The sequence below is a fragment of the Myzus persicae genome, unplaced genomic scaffold, assembly GCF_001856785.1.
Source record: "Myzus persicae strain clone G006 unplaced genomic scaffold, MPER_G0061.0, whole genome shotgun sequence".
Lineage (NCBI taxonomy): Eukaryota > Metazoa > Arthropoda > Insecta > Hemiptera > Aphididae > Myzus > Myzus persicae.
The window spans coordinates 344304-364384 of NW_019101794.1; the positions used below are offsets into that span (position 1 = coordinate 344304).

Consider the following 20081-nt stretch of genomic DNA (forward strand, 5'->3'; position numbering starts at 1 on the left):
CAGCGGTGCCCGGCCGCCCCCTAAATAGATCAATATTTGGCCACCCGGTGCAAATGTCCCCATTGTACTTGTACCCCCCTAAATACGGCCCTGGACTTAAATTAATATAAATCTTTCACTTAATTTAACTTATATGATTATGCGTACGCCTTTCGACATGGACGATCCGCGTCTGACCGTATATACAAAAAGGCAATAATAACAAGTCTGGCCTGGTGACTAAAGAGTGCCTGCTAGTTCCTTATATCACATGTCGTGTGTGTGTGCGTGTGTACTAGCGCATGTGTGTGTGTGCATTTATCTTATTTTTATATTTTATCCTATTAAATATCTGTAACTTATTCTTATCCTTAATGACTATTGACTAACAATTATTATAATTATTTTATTACAAATATTAAATTTAAAAAAGATATGAGCTTATACCTAGATATGCGATATGCCTATGTGCACATCATTACAATTTCTAGGCTATTTATCGCCTTATCGGGTACAATTCAGTAGCTCATTTCAGTTTTCACTAGAGGGGGCAAAATGTTTAGCCAACCCAAATGACCAACTTATAAAAACATACCCACTTACATTTTTATAAAATTACCATTCCAATCTCACACATCTTGTAATTTAAATAGCTGTACTTTAGTCGTTCCAATTCTTTTTATTCACTAAGTAACAACATTAAATGAAAATATAAGGTGGCAGATATTTTATAAAAACAATTGTACATACAAATTTAAACTCTGCAAACTAACATTATTTACAGTTATAACAAAAACTCTGTACAGAGTATTTGGTTATAATAAAATGTTATTTGTATTCCTTGTTTATCGGTTCAAGTTTTGTCTACTTAGGGTTAGGAAGCACTACCAATTTTTTTTCTTGTTTAAAAATATTTGTTAATATTAAAAAATGTTTTAAAACCCGATGAAAAAATTTAATTTTTACATACTAAATTAAGTTCAACACAATAGAGAATAACCCAAAGTTAACTGAAGTCTGAAATCAGTGATAAATATAAGAGTGCAGATAAGTTTTTTTGTTAAATTTGTATTCATTTTAGATCTTAGAAATAAAACTAAATTATGAGATTATTTTGGTGAAAATATCATGTGTCCACAATTATAAGTTTTTAAATTATACCAAAAAAATAAAACTGATTTTTTCAAAATTGGTTTCCCAGGTAAATTACAGCTTTCAAAAACTACAGGTCATTTTCAATTTTAACCTCTCAAAAGTACTAACTAGATTCACTATCTCAAAAGATGCTGATATCAAAAATTGGAACATTTTTACTACCATAAACGTTGTTGACAGACAGAAAAAACCTACATTGTTGTAAATACAATACATTCATTCGCTACGCACAAAATCTAAAACCATTTAAAAACCATTTACAAATATTTGAAAAATTATAAATCAATAAATCATTGAATTCCAAAAGAAATATATGAAAAATGGATAAATTAAATATTTAGAACTTTTTTTGTTATTTAAATAAATTTTTACATCATAATATCTAAAAAAAATTTAATTAAAAAACAGAATATTTTGTGATGGTTGATGAAAATACACAGTGTATTTAGTATTTTCCAGCTAATTCTTCATATTCTTGAATGAATAGTTCAAATGATTCTTTACTTATAATTCTATGATGATAGAGCTTATTGAACAGTTTCAATACCATTCCTAATCGAAAAACAGTATCACATTATTAATGAAACAAAAAATTAAATATTAACAACTAACCTCTAGGATGTTTAAGAGTAGCAGACATTATTTGAATGCCGTGCATACATTGTACTTCTCGTGCCTGGATTTCATGTCCTGAGAGTGGTTCAAATTCAATACAACGTCTCAACAATTCCACATGAGCATGATCAAAGAAATCTTCGTATGGGAGATTCAACTCTATAAAATAAAAAATGTATGTTAAATAATTGAGTGACTATTTTATTATAGATTCAAAAGTAGTGACTTACTCACACATACAATGACAATAGCTATAGTTAATGCTTGCACAAACAAAAGGCTTTTTATTATTTCTTCACCGAAATTGGTCTAAATTTAAAAAAAATGATTTAATAACAATATTTAATTTAACATGCATAATTTAAAATACAATGCAATAATTTAAATTGATTGTTTGATTATTTTTCTTACATATATCCAGCTCTGCAAAAAAACATACGGTAGTTTATTGTCAGTCAACATTATTTTATCATAAATGGCAATAGATAAAAGGAATACTCCAACTTGCTGAAATTAAGTAAACATTACATTATAAATTAAATACAATAGAATAAAAAATACATGCATTTATTATGTTTAAAAACTTACTTACAACTTTATTTAAATATTTATTTATTTGGTTATTGGACATAAAAAGTTCAAGAGAAACATTTTCTGACGTAATCCACTTATTGTAAATCCACAATATACCACCTAGTTGCTAAAATTACAAAAAATAGTGATATTAACACATTAAGAGTTGAGAGACAAGCTAATTGTGCTGTTAAGAGGTTGCTACTTACGCGTTTGTTGTCTCCTTCATACCAACTTACGACATAGCCAATTTTTGTTCACTAGTTTGAATAGTTTGTAGTAAGTTTGGATATTAGAGTGAATTTAAGTATTATCAAACATTAGGTAAGAACATTATATATGCTTAAGCATTGGCAATTTTTGATATTTTAATTGCAAGCAAGTACGAGAATGTGAAATAACACAAATCAAAAATGCTCATATCTCGCTTGAAAATTAAAATATCCAAAAATCCACCAAAGCTTAAGCATAGATATTGTTCTTACCTTGAACTTTGATAATAAGTCAATTCATTTTAATAGCAAAACCAACAGTGCATTATTCAAACTAGGGAACAAAAATGTTCTATGTCTGTCATAAGTCGCAAAAGTGGGCAAGTTAATGAAAATAATTAACTCAAGTTGAGTTAAGTTAAGAGGACACAAGATCGATAAGTTAAAAGTTAACAGTTAACAAATTATAAACTGAACTCGATAAGTTAAAAGTTAATATAGAAAAAAAAATTAACTTAACTCAGTTTAAAAAAAGTTAATCTATTTTCTTTAAGTAAACCACATAAAGAGTGAATGTGTCTTTCTAGTTTCTAATTTATAAATTATCAATCAATTTGATTTAACTTTTTTATTTAACTATTATACAAGTATAGACCAGCATAATATTATCAATTATGATGTATATATTATACACAACTATAACGTCTATACTCTATACCTATTTACTTTAAACGATAATTTAGTTTTCAAATTATTTTTAGAATTTTCTTTCCAATTTTCAGAATCTAGTGGTCAGCTGTAATTCTCTTATCGATAAAAAATTATTGTTATTACTTATTTGTACTGCAAACATCTAATACTATAAAATGATAATAACTTATTGCCTTTCTAATAAATATAATATATTAATATACAAAAAATTATGTTATCAAGAAAAAGTACAGAAATGTTTGTGTTATTATAGTATTGGATTATTTTTATTTTATACTGATATAGTAATATTTACGTATAAACAAAAATTTCAAAATGTTTTTAACTTATTGGTTTTTTTTTTTAATCAACTGAGAATAGCTAAGTTATTTCAACTGTAAATTAAACTAGTTAAGTTCATAAGTTAATTAGAAAACAAACTAACTAGTTAAGTTAAAAAGTTAAAAAAAAATTAACTTTTTAACTTAACTTTAACTTTTTAACTAGTTAATGCCCACCTTTGCATAAGTGTGTAAGACGAAGACAACAAATGCATGGGTAGCGTCTTCTTAAAGCAAAAATCTTGTACATGGACCCACATTAAAAGTTTAGAATATGTATAACTCTTATATTGGTGCTCTATAAGCTCTTTAAAAAGTGACATTAATGCAACACCCATGGCAGAAGTGATAAGTCCAATAGTTTCTCATAAATGAGAAATTTGTACTATCCATATAAAGCATAGTCATATGGCACAATTAAGAAGTGCTAAACATGGCGCATGAGCAAAGTTATATCAATAAAATTAAAGTATCAAGAAAAACAAAATGCATAAGGTGCAATCCAAAAAAAAAAGTCGTGAGTAAATGAAAAATATGAGAAACCTTAAGATAACAATTTTTTTTTATTTTGCACGATAGAAGAACAGAACAAATAACTACACTGTCACATACTTCTTTAATGTTCTGTGTTTCCTTGAAATTATGAATTTCATTTAATACTTCGGTAAAAAATATACTAGAATTGTCTGGTCGTATAGATGTACAAGAATCTTTTAAATTGTTGAAATCGAAGGAAGCATTCTGTGATAATAATAACGGAGCTGTAAAAATAACATTTAAAGTAGGATTGTTGGTATAATTCAAATAATTGCATAATCAAACAATTACCAATAATGGCAGCAATATAAGAGAAAAAAAGAGGGTAATCCATCAAATAATCATCCCAATCTTTAAGGACAGCATCAATTCTTCAAATGAAAAAAAAATTATAGTAATAAGGATGTTATTTAATATTTGATAAATAATTACCCTAAAGTGATAACCTTCATAGACAGGATTTTTTTAGATAAAAGTTCTGCCAAAATGGTTCCTGCCAATGTTGTTCGAGTAATAGGATTAATGTCTGAAGTTATAACTGACAGACACAGTGATTTCACAAACTCATAATGCCTTGTGATGAACACTAAAGATTTATCTTCTGATAATGAATATATTATATTCTATAAAGAAAGCACAATTTAAATTATGATTTTAACTCAAATTATATAGGTACAATTATAATTTACATTGACTAAATATTATTGTATTAGATACATACATCAACATTTTGCATTTGCTCATATTCGTAAAGGATGTTTTTACATTTGATATTAATTTTACCAACTACTTCTGAGTTTAAGTAATTAGTGATCAATCCTGGCACTGGTTCTTTAACAGTTCCGCCAGGCTGTGAACTTGTAAAATTTATTGAAAATAATGTAATGCCTATGATGATAATTTTTCACACACTGAGTCTATTTATTGAAAATAATGTAAAGCATTAATAAAAATAAATTAAAAACTTAAAAAATAAATATATTTACATGTGTGGATAATTTGATCTTTTATTATTATTAAGAACTGTATTTAAGTAACTGATATTATAGTTCATGTTTTTACTCTCGTTAAATGACCATTTGGCTGGATCTAAGGTTGTCACATTTGTAATTTTCTAAGAAAATTGATTTTACTTAATACTTTAGTCAAGTTGTACCCTAAGTATTGAATATAATATATTACCTTGACATTTTGTAGCCTTAAAACCTTAGGTGGATCAATAGTGTAATTTTGTTGCTTATACTTAGTATTGTTTGGACCAACATTCCAGTTATTATCATTTCTACCTAAAAATAACATTTAAATGTTAACTATTATATTAATCAATAATTTAATTTAACATATTAAAAGTTGACAAAATAAATCATTTAAAAACATCTAAAAAAAAACTATAAAATAACATTATTTTTTAAATATATGAATGCTTATAATATTTACTTGTTTATTTACACAAATTCAAGATACATACAGCATTTTTTGTATTCACCACCCTTGAATTTGTTACAGCCAGGATGATGATCTTTCTTTTCAGATATCCATTTACCTCTACGTAACTCGATGACATCCTGTATCATGAACTTTATTCTAGGTGGAATCTTGGATTTCATGCCTCTGGATGTTAAAGCTTTCAGTTTATCAAAAGTATCATTTAAACAGTAACACTGAAATGTCAAACAATAAAATATGCATAGTCAATTAAGTTTAGAAGTAAGAAAATTTCCCAAGTAACTTGGTTATTTATAATAATTTAATTTCCAAATTGTAACATTCAAAATTCTCAATGGCGTTTAAAAATTATAATATTATAAAAACCAATATACGGTATTTACTTTTAAGTTTTACAATGAGAAAATAATTCTAATATTAAAACTAGTTTAAAATAGGATGCCAGAACATCAATTTTCGGTTAAACATTATTGAACCACCGCTATGCTTCTACCATAAAAGTTCTTTTTCTCAAAATTACTATTAATGTGAGTGATAAATTTAAATATTAAAAGTATTCTTCATTTTTAAGCTTAATCAAAACTTAAGAATATTAAATGATCTTCAATGGATAAACAGATTTTAATAAATACATTTTTAGAAATGTATTTGGTTTACATTTATTTTGTATTATTATTAAAAAATAATATAGAGTTAATTCCAGAAGAAAAAAAAATTAAATACTTAATTAAAACTATAATTTCTAGTTAACTTAACACAATAAATCAAATGTAAATTTACTTGTTCCAATTCTTCACCAGCAGTCTTCAACAAATTGCATGAACACTCAAGTGATACTTCATCATGGTTTTTTACCAAATTCACAATGCAGTACAATATAATATTTGGGGTAAGTATTTTTTGTTTATATAATTCACCAATAAATCTATGAACATAACACACAAATTATGGAAACTTCTTTATTTTACTATTTATTATTATTTTTTTATTACCGGCAATTTCCTATAGAACGTTTGAGTAATCTTCTTTCATTTTCTTCAAATTCAAGTTGAAGTTCCTTCTTCTTTTCCTAAAAATTATAATCATAACAAATTAACAATGAGTTTTTTTTACCGAGTTTATATGATGTCGTAATTACTGGATCTTTGCACAAATTGATTTCAGTAAGTTTTCTATCGGAATCCATTTCTTTAGCCCTGTCTAATTCAAATAGTCTTTGGCATTTACTTATTATTAACTTCTTAAAAGATGCTGTTTTACCATCTTTATAACCAACTACTACTGATTGCATAGCTGAACATAAAAATGAATACACAGGAGTCAAACTTTGTTCATTTATTGCCTGAAAAAAAAATGTATGTTCATTAATGTAAATAAATTAAAAATTTTACATTAATGAAGGGCATAATAATAATAATAATCAATGAATCAAAATGTTCTTTGGGATTGTAATTCTACAAGTATTAATACTACTTAAATTTAAAAACTAGAATACCAAGTATAGATCAATCATTGTTACCAAACTTAATTCAATGAACAAACATTTAACACAGATTTTGTATTTGTACAAAAAAGGTGTTTTTGAAATAAAATAAATGATTTATCAATTGAATATTTTAGTCATAAAACAATTGTTTAACACTTTCAATAAAATAGTACCATAGAAGTAAAAGGTTTTTATTTTTGTATTACCTTTTCAAAAATGAAATCAGCAGTTTTCTCCAGATGCTCAATAGTGTCAATTGGCAATGCCTTAAAACACTCAATTATTAAAGGCATATTATTTAAAGTTATTTTATTCAAAAGTGATTGAACGCTTCTGTTGAAATTCTATAAAAAAAAAATTTACATGTGCACAAAATAAATTATTTAATATTATTTTTAGTTTAAAAATGTCAACATCGCCATTTAAATTGTACGGATAACGGTTTTTTGTTATGCGCAAGTTTAATTTAACATTTAAAATTAATTGAATTGTTTATTATTATCAACTAAAAATCTAATGAATGAAAAGTATAATAATATATGTACCTTAAACATGACTTTGTGTATCATTGTATTTATTAAACAATGTAGAAACATTAAATTAATCTATTTTTCGCAACTCAACTCAACATAAAAATTTCATAGAATTTAATTAAAAATTCATAAATACTATCTGAATAGTGAACTAAAAATATGAATGGTATCTGACTGTGTGGTAATTTTAAATAAGCATGCTATTTTATATTATAAGTTTTAGTTATTTTTAATTTTATTTACCTGAGCTTTATGATATTCTATGGCTTTTGCGGGTACTAAAGTACTTTCACATGCCAGTTTATTGACTTGTGATTGGGACTCATTACAGAATGTATTTTTTCTTCCATTATTCTGAAATATATTTAAAATATATGTATACATGATGCAACACAGACATCTGACAGATGAAAATGAAACATTGATACAAGTTAAATATGTGAAAAAAATTATGAAAATTATATGGATAATAAATAATTTAACATACATTTTTATAAGAAAGTTTCCAAAAAGGATATTTTAATAAATTGTAAAAATACAGTATTTTATTTAAATAAATGTTTTAAACTTTATAATTCTATATTGTAAAAAGGCCAGTACTAAAAAAACTATTTTCACACAAAAAAAAAAGCTTAATGCTCATGTCGCACCCACTGAATTATCTCGGCCGTACGGGTGGTACATGGCAAATTTTCATTTACCTGTTTCTGTATTCATAGTGGGCTGTTAGTTTTGATATAAGAGTAAATTGACCTTGTATAAAATGTGAAATTCAGATTATTATCTAAAGCCTCACATAGGCTTTTATTGATATCATTATTTTTAAGTAAGTTATGCTTAGGACCTTTTTGAAACTGTACATTTTAAAATGACCATAACTTACTTAAACATAATAACACCTAAAAAATCCAGGGTGGGGCTCTAGATAATAATCTTACCTTTAAATTGTATAATAGGTCAATTTTCTCCAATATCAAAACTTACAGTACACTATTGACACTGGTGAACAAAAATGTGCTATGTCATCCTTGTCCATGTGTAAGATGGAAACAACACTTGCGGTGGAACATCCTTTTGAGAAGGATATTTAGCTTATGTTAATATATTATCTTACTGGTGGCGTTTGTGGTTAATTATTCAAGGCTAACACACAGCCAATATTAGGATGAATAATTTTAAAAGCAGAAGTTTTTATACACACATGTTTAGAAAATTCTAGGATTTGAAATGAAGTAGTTGATGGTTGCTGAAATTGTAACACCACTGGTACTTGTTGCAAAGATTCTGTAAGAGTAGACTTTTCCATAGGAGAAAACGGTACAATCGGAGATTGTCCATTGGAATTTTGAACATTACTCATACTATCCACAGGAATATTCTGGAGAGCCCCTGTGGTAGATTATTAGATTAGTCAATAGTGTCGGTCTATTACATGGCAAATAAAACAATAAAACATACCTGAATTTTTTTTAGTTACTGAAAATTATGAGTTTATTTCAATAAAAAGTTTGTAACAGTACCTATTTATTACTATTGGGTACTTCATAATGAAAACTAGATATGTATAAGGTAGGATAGGTAGGTACTAATTTTCTAGTGTCACTTACTCAGTTACTCAACTCACACTTGGTTCGTAGCTTGATATTATTACAGTCTGTAATAGCACGACTAAATAAATATTTAGTCATGTGTAAATGTGTAATAGTATCATATTATTAATGATTCGTGCATAATGCCTTCTCTATAATTTTAGTAGTCTAAGGCACGCCCACATGAGAGTAGGAGAGCCCGCACAACGCTCAAGCTTTGTGCTTGCCCGTGCGTCGCACAAATTCCCATTGTTATTACTTATTACCATAGACCTGATAATAATAATAATAATTTATTATCAGGTCTATGCTTATTACGATTTACGGTATCTCGAGCACGCGCGAATGCTCGTGACGCACAGCGAACGCGTCAAAGCCATCCGATTGTCGTCGGTTATTTGTGGATTGCTCGAAGACATAAATACATAATTGCCCGACTCACTGATCCGTTTGGACGAATTTTCGATTGTATTACTTTACACGCGCTCTGTTCTGCACCAGTCTTGCTAACAGGTTAAGTTCTGGATAAGTTCTATGTTTAGCCATGGAGTGGAACAATGAAGCTTGTAACGAGTTAATTCACGAGTATGAAATGAAACCTGTTTTACGGTATTCAAGTCATGAGTTTTATTTTTCTAAAATAAAAAAACAAGAAGCTTGGGTTAGAAATATCCAAAAATATAAATAAGAATATTTGAAGAGGTAAAAAAAAGCCATGAGTTTGGTAGGATCTTTTCGAAAGGACAAGACCAAAGTTCTGAAAACAATGGGAACTGGTAAAGGTATGTTACTGGGTAATAATAATATACATTAGCAAAAACTATCAAGTGTATTTTTTTAGAGGCGCATTTGTTGTCTCCGTCTTACACACGTACATGGAACATTTTCGTTCACTAGTTTGAATAGTGAGCTATTAGTTTTGATGTCACAATGAATTGATCTATTATCAAAATTCTAGGTAAGAACAGTATCTATGCTTAAGCTTCAGCGGATTTCTGGATATTTTAATTTTCAAGCGAGATATGAGCATTTTTGATTTGTGTTATTTCACATATTTGTATCTTGCTTGAAAATGAAAATATCGACAATTTGTCGACGCTTAAGCATAGATAATGTATTAATTTTCTTACCTAGAACTTTGATAATAGATCAATTCATTGTGTTGTGACATCAAAACTAATAGCTCACTATTCAAACTAGTGAACGAGAATTGCTATGTCGTAAGTTGGTAAGACGGAGACAACATTTAACTTAGTAACTTACTAAATAAGTGAACATCAATCACTAATGCATTTATGCATTCAAATGCACGTTGTTGATGAAGTAATTATAATATAATAGTATTATTATAAAAAACATGGAAACAAGTCATTTTTAGCCATATCAGTAGTAGTATACGTACTACCACGTAGCAGATTAAAAACTCAAGTTTAGTCACTAGTTTATTTCCCGTATTATATTATTTGGTATTAAAATCATATTAAAAAGTTTATTTTAAATTGTACTATATTTTAATTCCATCAAGCAACAAAAAAAGCAGGCATGTAAATAGGTGCTTATTTTTTTTGGTAATCGGAAAAAAAATCTTCAAGGCTATACCTAAATGTTGGATACATCTGTCAATATTAATAATAAATTATAGTAAAAATATACAAAATTTGAATGAAAAAATATTGGATCTTAGAACATATTTTGCAAGCTAATCAGTTCACTTGCGTATGTTATTAATCACAGTCACACCCGTTTAAAAATCTCTTATGATTAGCCGTTTAGGTTATTTTCATTTTGTCTTTTAATTAACATTTTTAGTCGGATGTCGATAGAGTTATTGCGGCCTCTTTTTGTACTACTCCCTTCGGGTTCACCTAAAGCAAAAGTATCCAATGCTAACTTGGCTCAATCGGTGTTAATTTGGTTTTTAATTTTTCTAATCAATTTCCATAATGTGGGATGTTTTTGGTCAGTTGGTATAACATTGTAATAGCGTTTATTAAGGGGCTGTTACACTGACATTTGATGTCTCCATTTAAGATGTACAACTATGTATAAATAAACTTTGCAAACTCAATGAAGCAAATTTTTTTTCCGAGATTCATTTTTTTTTGTGGTGGAGTAGCGGTAAGCGTAAATTCACGTAAATTCATAATCATAATTCTATTTTTACTATTTTTTTTTTTTATTAATTATTACTTATTAGTTACTACAATACGGTGTTTGGGAGAAGCGATCTCCTAAATTACTTGCCTGATTAAAAAGGTATCTTTAATTGTAATTAACAATCCATCAAAGTACCTTTTGTTTTTCCTTGTTATCGAGAACCGGGGGAGGAACTGGTGTTGGCATTGCTTCTCCCCCGGTCACCATCGTTTATTGTGCAAAAAAAGGTAGTTTTACAGCAATAAGCATCCCGGGATGCGCCCTTCTTCGCTACCAAGTGGACTTTCCCTATCGCAAGGTACGTGTCCACACTGTCCACCTGGGAGCGGAGATCGATGGGCTAACATTCAAAAAAACAAAAAAAAACAAAAATCGCTTAGAGCGTCGTTGATCGCTGCTGTTGGTTTCGCGGGCCGACCGGAGTCCGCCGCCCTGGAATCACTTTCTGTGGGTGGTCCTGTAATGTCGTGATCGCCGTACCCGCCCGTGGTGTCAAGGGATGTGAGAAGATCGTGGTTCGGTGACATCTCCGACGGTTGCCGTGCAGCGTCCATCAGAGTACTTATACGTCCTAAACTACTTACGTCCACTGTATCGGGGGGGGGGGGACATCCTAGATTCCTAATCGTCGCATCCGCCAGAATGCGGGTCGGATAGTAGTGATGTCATTTTTATGTGTACATAGAGAATTTTATTTTTGAGTCTGAAACTCTGAAGCAAATTATACATTTTTAATATTTTTCCATCCCCTTTATTACATCAAAATGATAATTTACTATGTTGAAGCTATGAAGCTATGAAGCAATTGCTTCAAATAATATTATATCACGCTGCTATGCCTGCTCGTGGCTATTTAATAAGGGACAACATTTACAACAACTAAGGTAACAACTAACAAGTAACAACCACATATATTTATATATAATATAGAATAATATGCAGATAATTGATTAGCCTTTCTTTACTTTTTATTTCACAGTTGTAGAATATATAAAACCGTGCTTTTTATCCTGTTAACACCCAAATATTTACATATTAGTATAATAATAGACTGAAGGGGATTGGCAGCGGCGATTTTTTGTATTTGTTATATTATTCTGTGGTGTTAACAAATGGCGTTCATGCGGTGGTATCATTGTTTGTTTTCAGTATTCAGTGATAAAGCGCGCGACCACTGGCGACGGAATTCTGAATTACTACCAACACGACGGGCGGAAATTCACTGAATTGTGGCGTTAAATGTTTAATATTGTCCTAGCCTATTACGAATATATATATAATAATATTAATAAAATATTACTGAATATGTACGAATTAAAGCTGACCGATAAAGCGATCGAAAAAAACTCTATTCCGAATAACATGTGTAAATGCTGTCTTTTTCAACGATTATTGGGCGTCATATGGTCGTACCATACGCGTCGCCGTCATAAGACGTCGTTCGGTCGTCCATGATAAACAAATTGTTTTATCATGCCGTATTGCGGTCGTCGTCGTTAATACTAAACGATATCCGACAGCAAGTGGTGACGGTACGACACACGAGTCCGACGTTATTTTTTTCGAAGCCCAAGCGAAATAACAAAGCGCAACATACAATCTATATACGTAGATATTGTGCACGACGCCCGCTCGTAGTATCTATTCTCTATCGGTAATCTGTATTATCACGATTCATGGTGCTCAAATTCCAGCCGTAGTGAACGAAAATTTTTGTCAATCATTATTTTTTGTCATTGATAACGACTCGTTAGTCGTTAGTCGCTACCCGAGTCTGAGCGAGAAACTTACCTGAGTGCGATTTGATCATCGTGTCTGTCTGACGTCTCCGAAAATGCATTGAACCGAGAACGTTGTTGACGTTTTGAGGAGGAGCAGCTAGAACATAAGGAACAGGAGTTTTTACTTCATTCGACGATTACGATGGCGGACAGCGATTCCGATGACATATTGTCGGAGGGCTTTCTGGAACCCGGCGAGCTGTTGGACAGCGACGACAATCAGCCAGCCGACAACAGCACGTCGGCGCGAACCAGCCAGCCGATGGCACAGCTCAACAGACCCAAAGTATGTGCCTCATTTTGTGTTTACCTCTTTCAAACGTAATTTCATACTGATCCTGATGTGTTCCCTATCAGTTGAACAGAAACACTTTCCAAGCAGCCACAGCTTCCAACTCAGAACAGCAGCCCACGCATTATTCATCAGACATCACAGACAAACAAGTCCAGTATATTCTAAACAGGTATGTTATGGTAGATTTTGTAGTGTTTAGTAAAGTAATGTGTGCTTTGCTTTTCAGTCTTGGCATGAACAAAAACGACAAAGACATTCAGCTGAATGCTTTACATTTGCACGGAGTCATGGGAATGACCACTAAAGATATAATCGATTATTTCGATAAATATGATCCTAAATTTTTAGAATGGGTGTCAAATTCTGAATGTTAGTGGATTGTTTTTTGAGTCCTTACCTAAAGCACTTCTATATATGTTTTATTTAACATCACTCTTTTTTGTTGATATTTTTAGGTAATGTTGTATGGCTGGATGATCGAATGCCTACTAAGGCTTTATTGGACTTGACTCGGCCGATACGCGAGCTAAAACATATTACGTCTGCAGTTAATGATGAGTTAAATAGTGAACCTGGAGCTTTAAATGAAAATCAAAACGATGACCACATGGATCAAGATGATGTAAGAGCAAAGTCATATTTAAAAAATTTAATTTGTTATGTCACGTTTTATGTGTTTTGTAGGTATTAGTATCAGAAGATTATGTCAGCTGTGTGGGTTACGAGTTGCCCCCAGGTATGTGGCGAAAAGCGATTAAACCACATGAAAAATCCAAGTGCATATTGATGAGATACAGTACCGTGTTTGACAAACAAGATGTAAAGAATAAAAGTGCAGATGTAGAAGATGGAGGTCTCACTAATACAATTATTTTAAATTATTTTATATGCTTATATACTCGAGCATGCAAATAAGCTTGTGCAAATAAATTTTTTTTTTGTAGATTATGAATTATTTTCCCAAGACAGTCGTAAACGAAAGTTTATACCAGTAATCAACCATCCCGATATCGGAGATGAAATGTTGAAAGATGATGTTCGGTGGAAATTGGCCAAAAATCCAGGTATCAATACTTGGACTGCAATAGCCAAGACTTGGAGCCAATATGACAATGCTATGGATAATGCTAAATGTATGTTTTTTGTTTTGTTTTTTTTTGTTTTAGTGTTAAAGGTAAATCACATGTCACTTTAATTTTGCTTAAATAAGTTAAATAGTATAAAAACAATTTATACTTACATGTCTAGTTTCTCATGCAGTCCTCGACTCACATACACATGTTACTCAAAACCAACCCTATAAAATGTTAATGGTCATAGTTGCAAAACAGATGGGTAATTTCAAATAGATTTGGATTTAAAAAAAATTTATCCTTAATATATTGCTTAGGAGTAACCAAAGTTCCAACCATCTAATGACATTGCATGTTGAATTGTATTACTATTTAAAAAATACTTGGTATGAGAACATCTTAAATAAACAATCTTATGACTGTACATAAAAAATTAATGAACACTCATCAAACATTTTAAATTAACAAATTGTTTATAACCTAAATGGATTGTAAATATTGTAAAACTGACAAAGTGAATATTAACACTAACTAGTAATTTTTTTTATAAGTACATTTATTTGAAGAGAAAAAAACTTAGTGACCAGTGACTTTTTACTTCAACATATTTATTTTTGTTCTTTGAGTGTGAACAGTTTATAAATAAACATAATATTTATTAAAAATTTTAAATATGTCTAAGAATAATAATAAGACATTTGGTATAAAATTTAAATAGAATAAGCATCTTCTAACATTTCTGATGTAACGTCTTATAAAATTGTATTATATGCTTACATAAGTGATATGTTTGTGGTTAATCATTGTAGACAAATCCAAAGTACGGACTCCATCACCACCACCGCCCACATCATCATCAGGTGCAGCTAGTGAAGATGACGACGATGATTATAATGATGCTAGGTATAGAGAAAGCAAAATACCAAGAATGCGTATGTATGCAGACGATGAAACACAAGCTACCACTAGAAAGCGTCTGAATTCAAGTTCAAATTCAAGGTTTGATTAACTAGGAATAATGCATTAAAATAAGATGTTTTCATTTACATTTTATTCCTTTATATTAGACATCAAGTAAATATAGCCAACGACTTGCGGGAACGTCTCAATGGACGTTTGGTGTCTGCTAAAGTAGCCAAAGCAATTCGTGCTGCTAAATCGCATCAGTATCTTGATGATGAGTCGCTTGAAGTAGATATTGAAGATGTTAATGATGAGGAATACACTGATATTCCATTTAGCCGTGCAACTCGTCGAGATATTCCTCGTCGCCAGTATTTACATGAAGATGATGGCGATTACACAAGCGATGAAGATGTGTATGAAAAAAGACATGTTAAGAGTAGACTTGGGCCTCATAGAAAACACAGTCATCGTTATAACGCTCGTTCTGTGTCTCCACTGCAGATACAAATTAATAATGATAAATATTATAAGCGTACAAGTCGGCGTTGATCACATTACATTATTAAACATGGATAATGTTTTTGATTTTCATAAATCTTAATGATACATTTTAAAAATGAATAAACTCTTAACATACTTATACAATAATCTATTTTTCTATTTTATTGTTGTGAAAAAATAAAACAATCTGTTGTGTGGTTATGTGTATCTAAGGTGTTAATTTATAATAATTTCCTAAGCTCTGGAACAATTTGTTTTTTTTTTTACATTTACAACATGTTCAATTCGGTTTATAAGTCAAAAAATAAATAAATCTGGTGATTTTTATAATTTGATGTATAATAATGAATTATCTATCAACATTAATTTTTAGTATTTTTTTACAAAGATTGTCTAAATTATTATTTACATTTTACACAGTGAATGTCTCTGAATTATAATTGGACAGTGAAAAAAATTGTTGTGTGAATGAACATTTATCAAATATTTAAAATATATAACTTATAATTCAAATAAAAACCAAACCAGTGAAATTATAAGAAAAGAAAAGTGTTCTTCAACGAGAGTATAATAATTATACTGTATGATAATATTAATTATTAATATACATCCCCGTGTATTAAAAATGAAATAAAAGAGTTGAGTTTAAAATTGCAAATTGTACATCAAAAAATAATCATAACTCATTTTGAAATTAAAATATGAGATGCTCTGGATAGAAATCTTACTTTTAAATTTTATAAGAGGTGAATTCACTCTAATTTTTAAACTCACAGAGCTAAACATGATCTGCTGAGCAGAAAATTTGGTATGCTACGTACTTAGACGGAGACAATAAATGTCTGTTTAGCGTCCTCCTAATTAAGTCGATTAGGTCTATTTTAGAAAATTATAACCCTTGTTTAAATTATTTATTTAAACTAAACATTAAAGATTATCTGTTAAATAAAAAAACAACAAACTTGTATAACCATTTTTAATATTTATTTTTTTAATTTGAAAAATGCTAGTATTTTCCTCCACCCCACCTAAAAGTACAATTGTACAAACTAGAAATAATTTTCTACCAAAAACTTTCCTCAGTCGGAGGATGTTTTAACTATAAAAATTACCTTTTGACAAAAAGAACGCACACCACTACAACCAAAACAATCATAGCCAAGTTGAGAATCGAAAATTAAATGTTGCATTGATATTACAATTTACAATTATATTTCAATCATTATTGCATATTATATTAATCTTTTTTTTGAGAATGGACTAATTTTTCCCAGTTCATAATAAACCATAATATATACCAACGTACCAACTAGGCACCAATTATCGCTTATTTAACTATTATCTAATGGTTAAATTAGGTGACCTGGCGGTGGAGAGATTCATAGTCCCTGCTCGGCTGCTCCTGTTTAATAATATAGCGACTCCACAAGACAAATCGAAATCTAAGTCCTCCTTGATACATTATAATTTATAATAATATATTATTTTTTATATTATTAATATATAATATTATAGGTGCTTACACGTAGTTAATGTAATAATGTACAATCAATTATCAATATAATGAAAAACAAACGACCCGAAGTGTTATAAATTTATAATTATGCTGGCTTTATAAATATATTATTGTTAATAAACCACGGAAAAATTAATCATACAGTTACCTATTCCAAAGATTTGTAGGATATTAAAAATTAACCAAAAATTGATTTTTTATGGTAATTAAAACAAAAAATCTCAGACGGGGGCAGGGCTGATTATCTGGTGAAATGGATTCATTTCAAATTAACCAATTTTGAGTTATGTACTTTAATATACAAATGTTGAAAATAATTGTATTATCAAGTTTTACACATAACATAAAAAGTAAGTATGATAAATTATTATTCAGATTTCACTGACATCTCAAGCACATGAATACTAACATTTCCAAACTTCCAAAAATATAAATTTTGGTATTTTAAACTCAAAAACACGATTTTTTTCAACAAATCAAGCGTTACGATTTTTTTACCATAATTATTTCCAAATAAAATTTGAAAGACTTTTTTTGAAAGTACCATCAAATGAAGCATACGAGAACACACATTTTGAAAAAACGAAGTTCAAAATTCCTTTAGGAGTTGAACTGCATTCATGCCGAAACATTACCATGTCATAACTCATAAATGTGGTACCTATAGTGAAATGGTGAACACTGGATAACGAGATCACGAGTCCAGCAGTTGTCTGGTGCAAAAAAAGAAGGGCGTTAGACCTTACGCAGTATACATCAGGGGAATAATGTACTTAAATGTGGTTTTTAAACTATTATTTTTAAAATATTTTTAATTCGTTTTAATAAACGATGATAAAATGGCGTATTATGGGTTCTATGCGTATTTTACTATGCGGTCTACATTATATTAAAACTGTACCTATTATACTAGCCGACTACCAGAGTATTGCTGTAAAATGTCGACTGGAAATGACAGTTGCCGACTTTATAAGGGGATATATGCCCCTCACACATTACTAGGATCACCGCTACGGGCAACGACCCGTCTCCGACGGTACCTATGAGTAACGACTGCTGCAGCTGTACGGAGAGGAGTCCTTGTACGGAGACCGCTGAACACGCCGGATGAGTGATTGGACTATCCGAAATCCAATTATTGTGATGTTAATACAATTATATTTCAATATTTGTGTAGATTATTAATAGACTTAGCAATTATTTATACCTAATATTTATTACTTACCTATGTACTATGAAACATTTATTTTCATCAAGTAGGTAGGTACGTAGTTTAATTGATGTGTACAAACTAAAAGTAGGTAGGTATACAACCATTGAATTATTATAAGTAGAGGTCGGATTTATATTCTCTTAAAATCCTTAAAATATGATATTTTTATGTAACATAAAATAGGCAATAGATTCTCTTAATATTCCTTTAAAATACCAGATATATGATGTTTTATGTCCTTAAATATGCAAAATATTCTTTTAATATTAAAAAAAAATTCCGTTTAAATTTATTTTTTATTAATTTGGTTTTAAATATATTTAATTAAATTTATTTTACAATAACAATTAATAACTATATATGTTCAATGGATAGTCGTGACGGCTAACGAAATAACCGATGTGCTATCGCAATCGATATGGAATACCTTTTTATTAAAACCCAGACATAAATCATTTAGTGAACATTTTATTTATCAAAGTGCTAATATACGGGAAATATGTTCATTATATGCCAGATATTACAAAAATATTCTCAAATATTCTCCAACGTGTTAAATATTTTCTAACCCCTAAAATATGCTTTTTTATGCAAAATAAATTTTTTCCTGTGAATTCTGTGTTTCATGATTCGTGAAGATTTCTCACTCCCATTTAACTATATAGACTAGAAACAAATATGTAAAATCATAAAAATCCGACCTCTAATTATAAGCCATCACTTGTCCGTGCAATGTTACAACAATTGTCAATTCTAGTACAGTACAACATTACTACAATACTCTACTATTACTTAGGTAGGGACCTTAGTATGCCAATTACCAGGGCTTGGGACTTAATGTGCTTAAAATCTTATAAATATGCGTATACATATGCATCAAAAAAATATCAAAATATGCGCTTCAATATGCATTTATTTTTAATTAAAAAAGACGTTAAAAAAACATATCTTGTACATATTACTAAAAGTTTATGTTTTATGCATACTATATTATGAAAAAAAAAATGTGGATTTTTTAACACTCAACATCTTCCTTACCTAGCAATTAAAAATTGTTAAAATAAAAAATAATCATTTTATAATTATATTTTAGTTGTATTAGTTTGTGTAACCATTTGCCGGGTTCATGTATTGAATATTTCCCTCCTCATTTTCATATGTTTTACTGTTTGTATATGTTGTATTACACTAGATCGCCGTTCATATAAACTTTAATTTCACATATTTTGCAAAATCAAATTCTTCCGTCTGCGGAAAATATATTATCCCCAAATTTCAAAATATAACTTCTCAACCGACTAATTTTGATTTTTTTTCTTTTGGCATATTATACCGCAAATACGAGCTCTAATAAATACAACAAATAACGAATACAAATACGAACACGACAACGATTGACGATACATGCCTTCGATAACGTTCGTGGTCCGTCGATCACCATGTACTGGCAAACAAATTAATACAATAATACTATAAAACTATA

The 20081-nt window shown here is 29.5% G+C and overlaps 2 protein-coding genes across 6 annotated transcripts; one reads left to right on the forward strand and one right to left on the reverse strand.

Moving 5' to 3' along the window:
* Nucleotides 1-1510: 1510 nt before the first annotated feature.
* Nucleotides 1511-9900, reverse strand: LOC111030437 (eukaryotic translation initiation factor 4 gamma-like). Of its 5 annotated transcripts, none has more exons than XM_022309921.1 (19): nt 9026-9895; nt 8769-8956; nt 7811-7921; nt 7241-7378; nt 6687-6890; nt 6541-6617; nt 6329-6473; nt 5571-5763; nt 5285-5388; nt 5089-5216; nt 4824-4959; nt 4535-4725; nt 4394-4473; nt 4178-4326; nt 2342-2449; nt 2161-2256; nt 1980-2058; nt 1747-1908; nt 1511-1686 (listed from the first exon to the last, which is right to left on the reverse strand). In XM_022309921.1, the coding sequence occupies exons 2-19, from the start codon at nt 8925-8927 to the stop codon at nt 1580-1582; spliced, it is 2367 nt and encodes a 788-aa protein (XP_022165613.1). In that variant the 5' UTR covers nt 8928-8956; nt 9026-9895; the 3' UTR covers nt 1511-1579. The 5 variants fall into 5 exon arrangements, 4 of the variants coding, with proteins under 4 accessions (XP_022165613.1, XP_022165612.1, XP_022165616.1 ...); XM_022309920.1 differs by having other exon boundaries at nt 1570-1686; nt 9175-9895; XM_022309924.1 differs by lacking the exons at nt 8769-8956; nt 9026-9895 and adding an exon at nt 8269-8723 and having other exon boundaries at nt 1570-1686.
* A 2809-nt stretch (nt 9901-12709) lies between these two features.
* Nucleotides 12710-16199, forward strand: LOC111030438. The gene is made up of 8 exons (XM_022309925.1): nt 12710-13380; nt 13452-13558; nt 13616-13758; nt 13845-14011; nt 14074-14242; nt 14334-14522; nt 15272-15461; nt 15530-16199. Exons 1-8 carry the CDS (start codon nt 13237-13239, stop codon nt 15915-15917), a joined length of 1497 nt encoding a protein of 498 aa, XP_022165617.1. The 5' UTR covers nt 12710-13236; the 3' UTR covers nt 15918-16199.
* Nucleotides 16200-20081: the final 3882 nt, after the last annotated feature.

What these genes read in the sequence shown, in the direction of transcription:
- LOC111030437 (XM_022309921.1), bottom strand. Translation starts at nt 8,927, where the DNA reads ATGAGTAATGTTCAAAATTCCAATGGACAATCTCCGATTGTACCGTTT. An exon ending in CTGATTTCATTTTTGAAAAG is followed by an intron (nt 6,891 to 7,240) that starts GTAATACAAAAA and finishes TTTTTTTTTCAG; the next exon opens with GCAATAAATGAACAAAGTTT. An exon ending in TTATATTGCTGCCATTATTG is followed by an intron (nt 4,327 to 4,393) that starts GTAATTGTTTGA and finishes TTATTTTTACAG; the next exon opens with CTCCGTTATTATTATCACAG.
- LOC111030438 (XM_022309925.1), top strand. Translation starts at nt 13,237, where the DNA reads ATGGCGGACAGCGATTCCGATGACATATTGTCGGAGGGCTTTCTGGAA. An exon ending in TGCTATGGATAATGCTAAAT is followed by an intron (nt 14,523 to 15,271) that starts GTATGTTTTTTG and finishes TAATCATTGTAG; the next exon opens with ACAAATCCAAAGTACGGACT. An exon ending in AATTCAAGTTCAAATTCAAG is followed by an intron (nt 15,462 to 15,529) that starts GTTTGATTAACT and finishes CCTTTATATTAG; the next exon opens with ACATCAAGTAAATATAGCCA.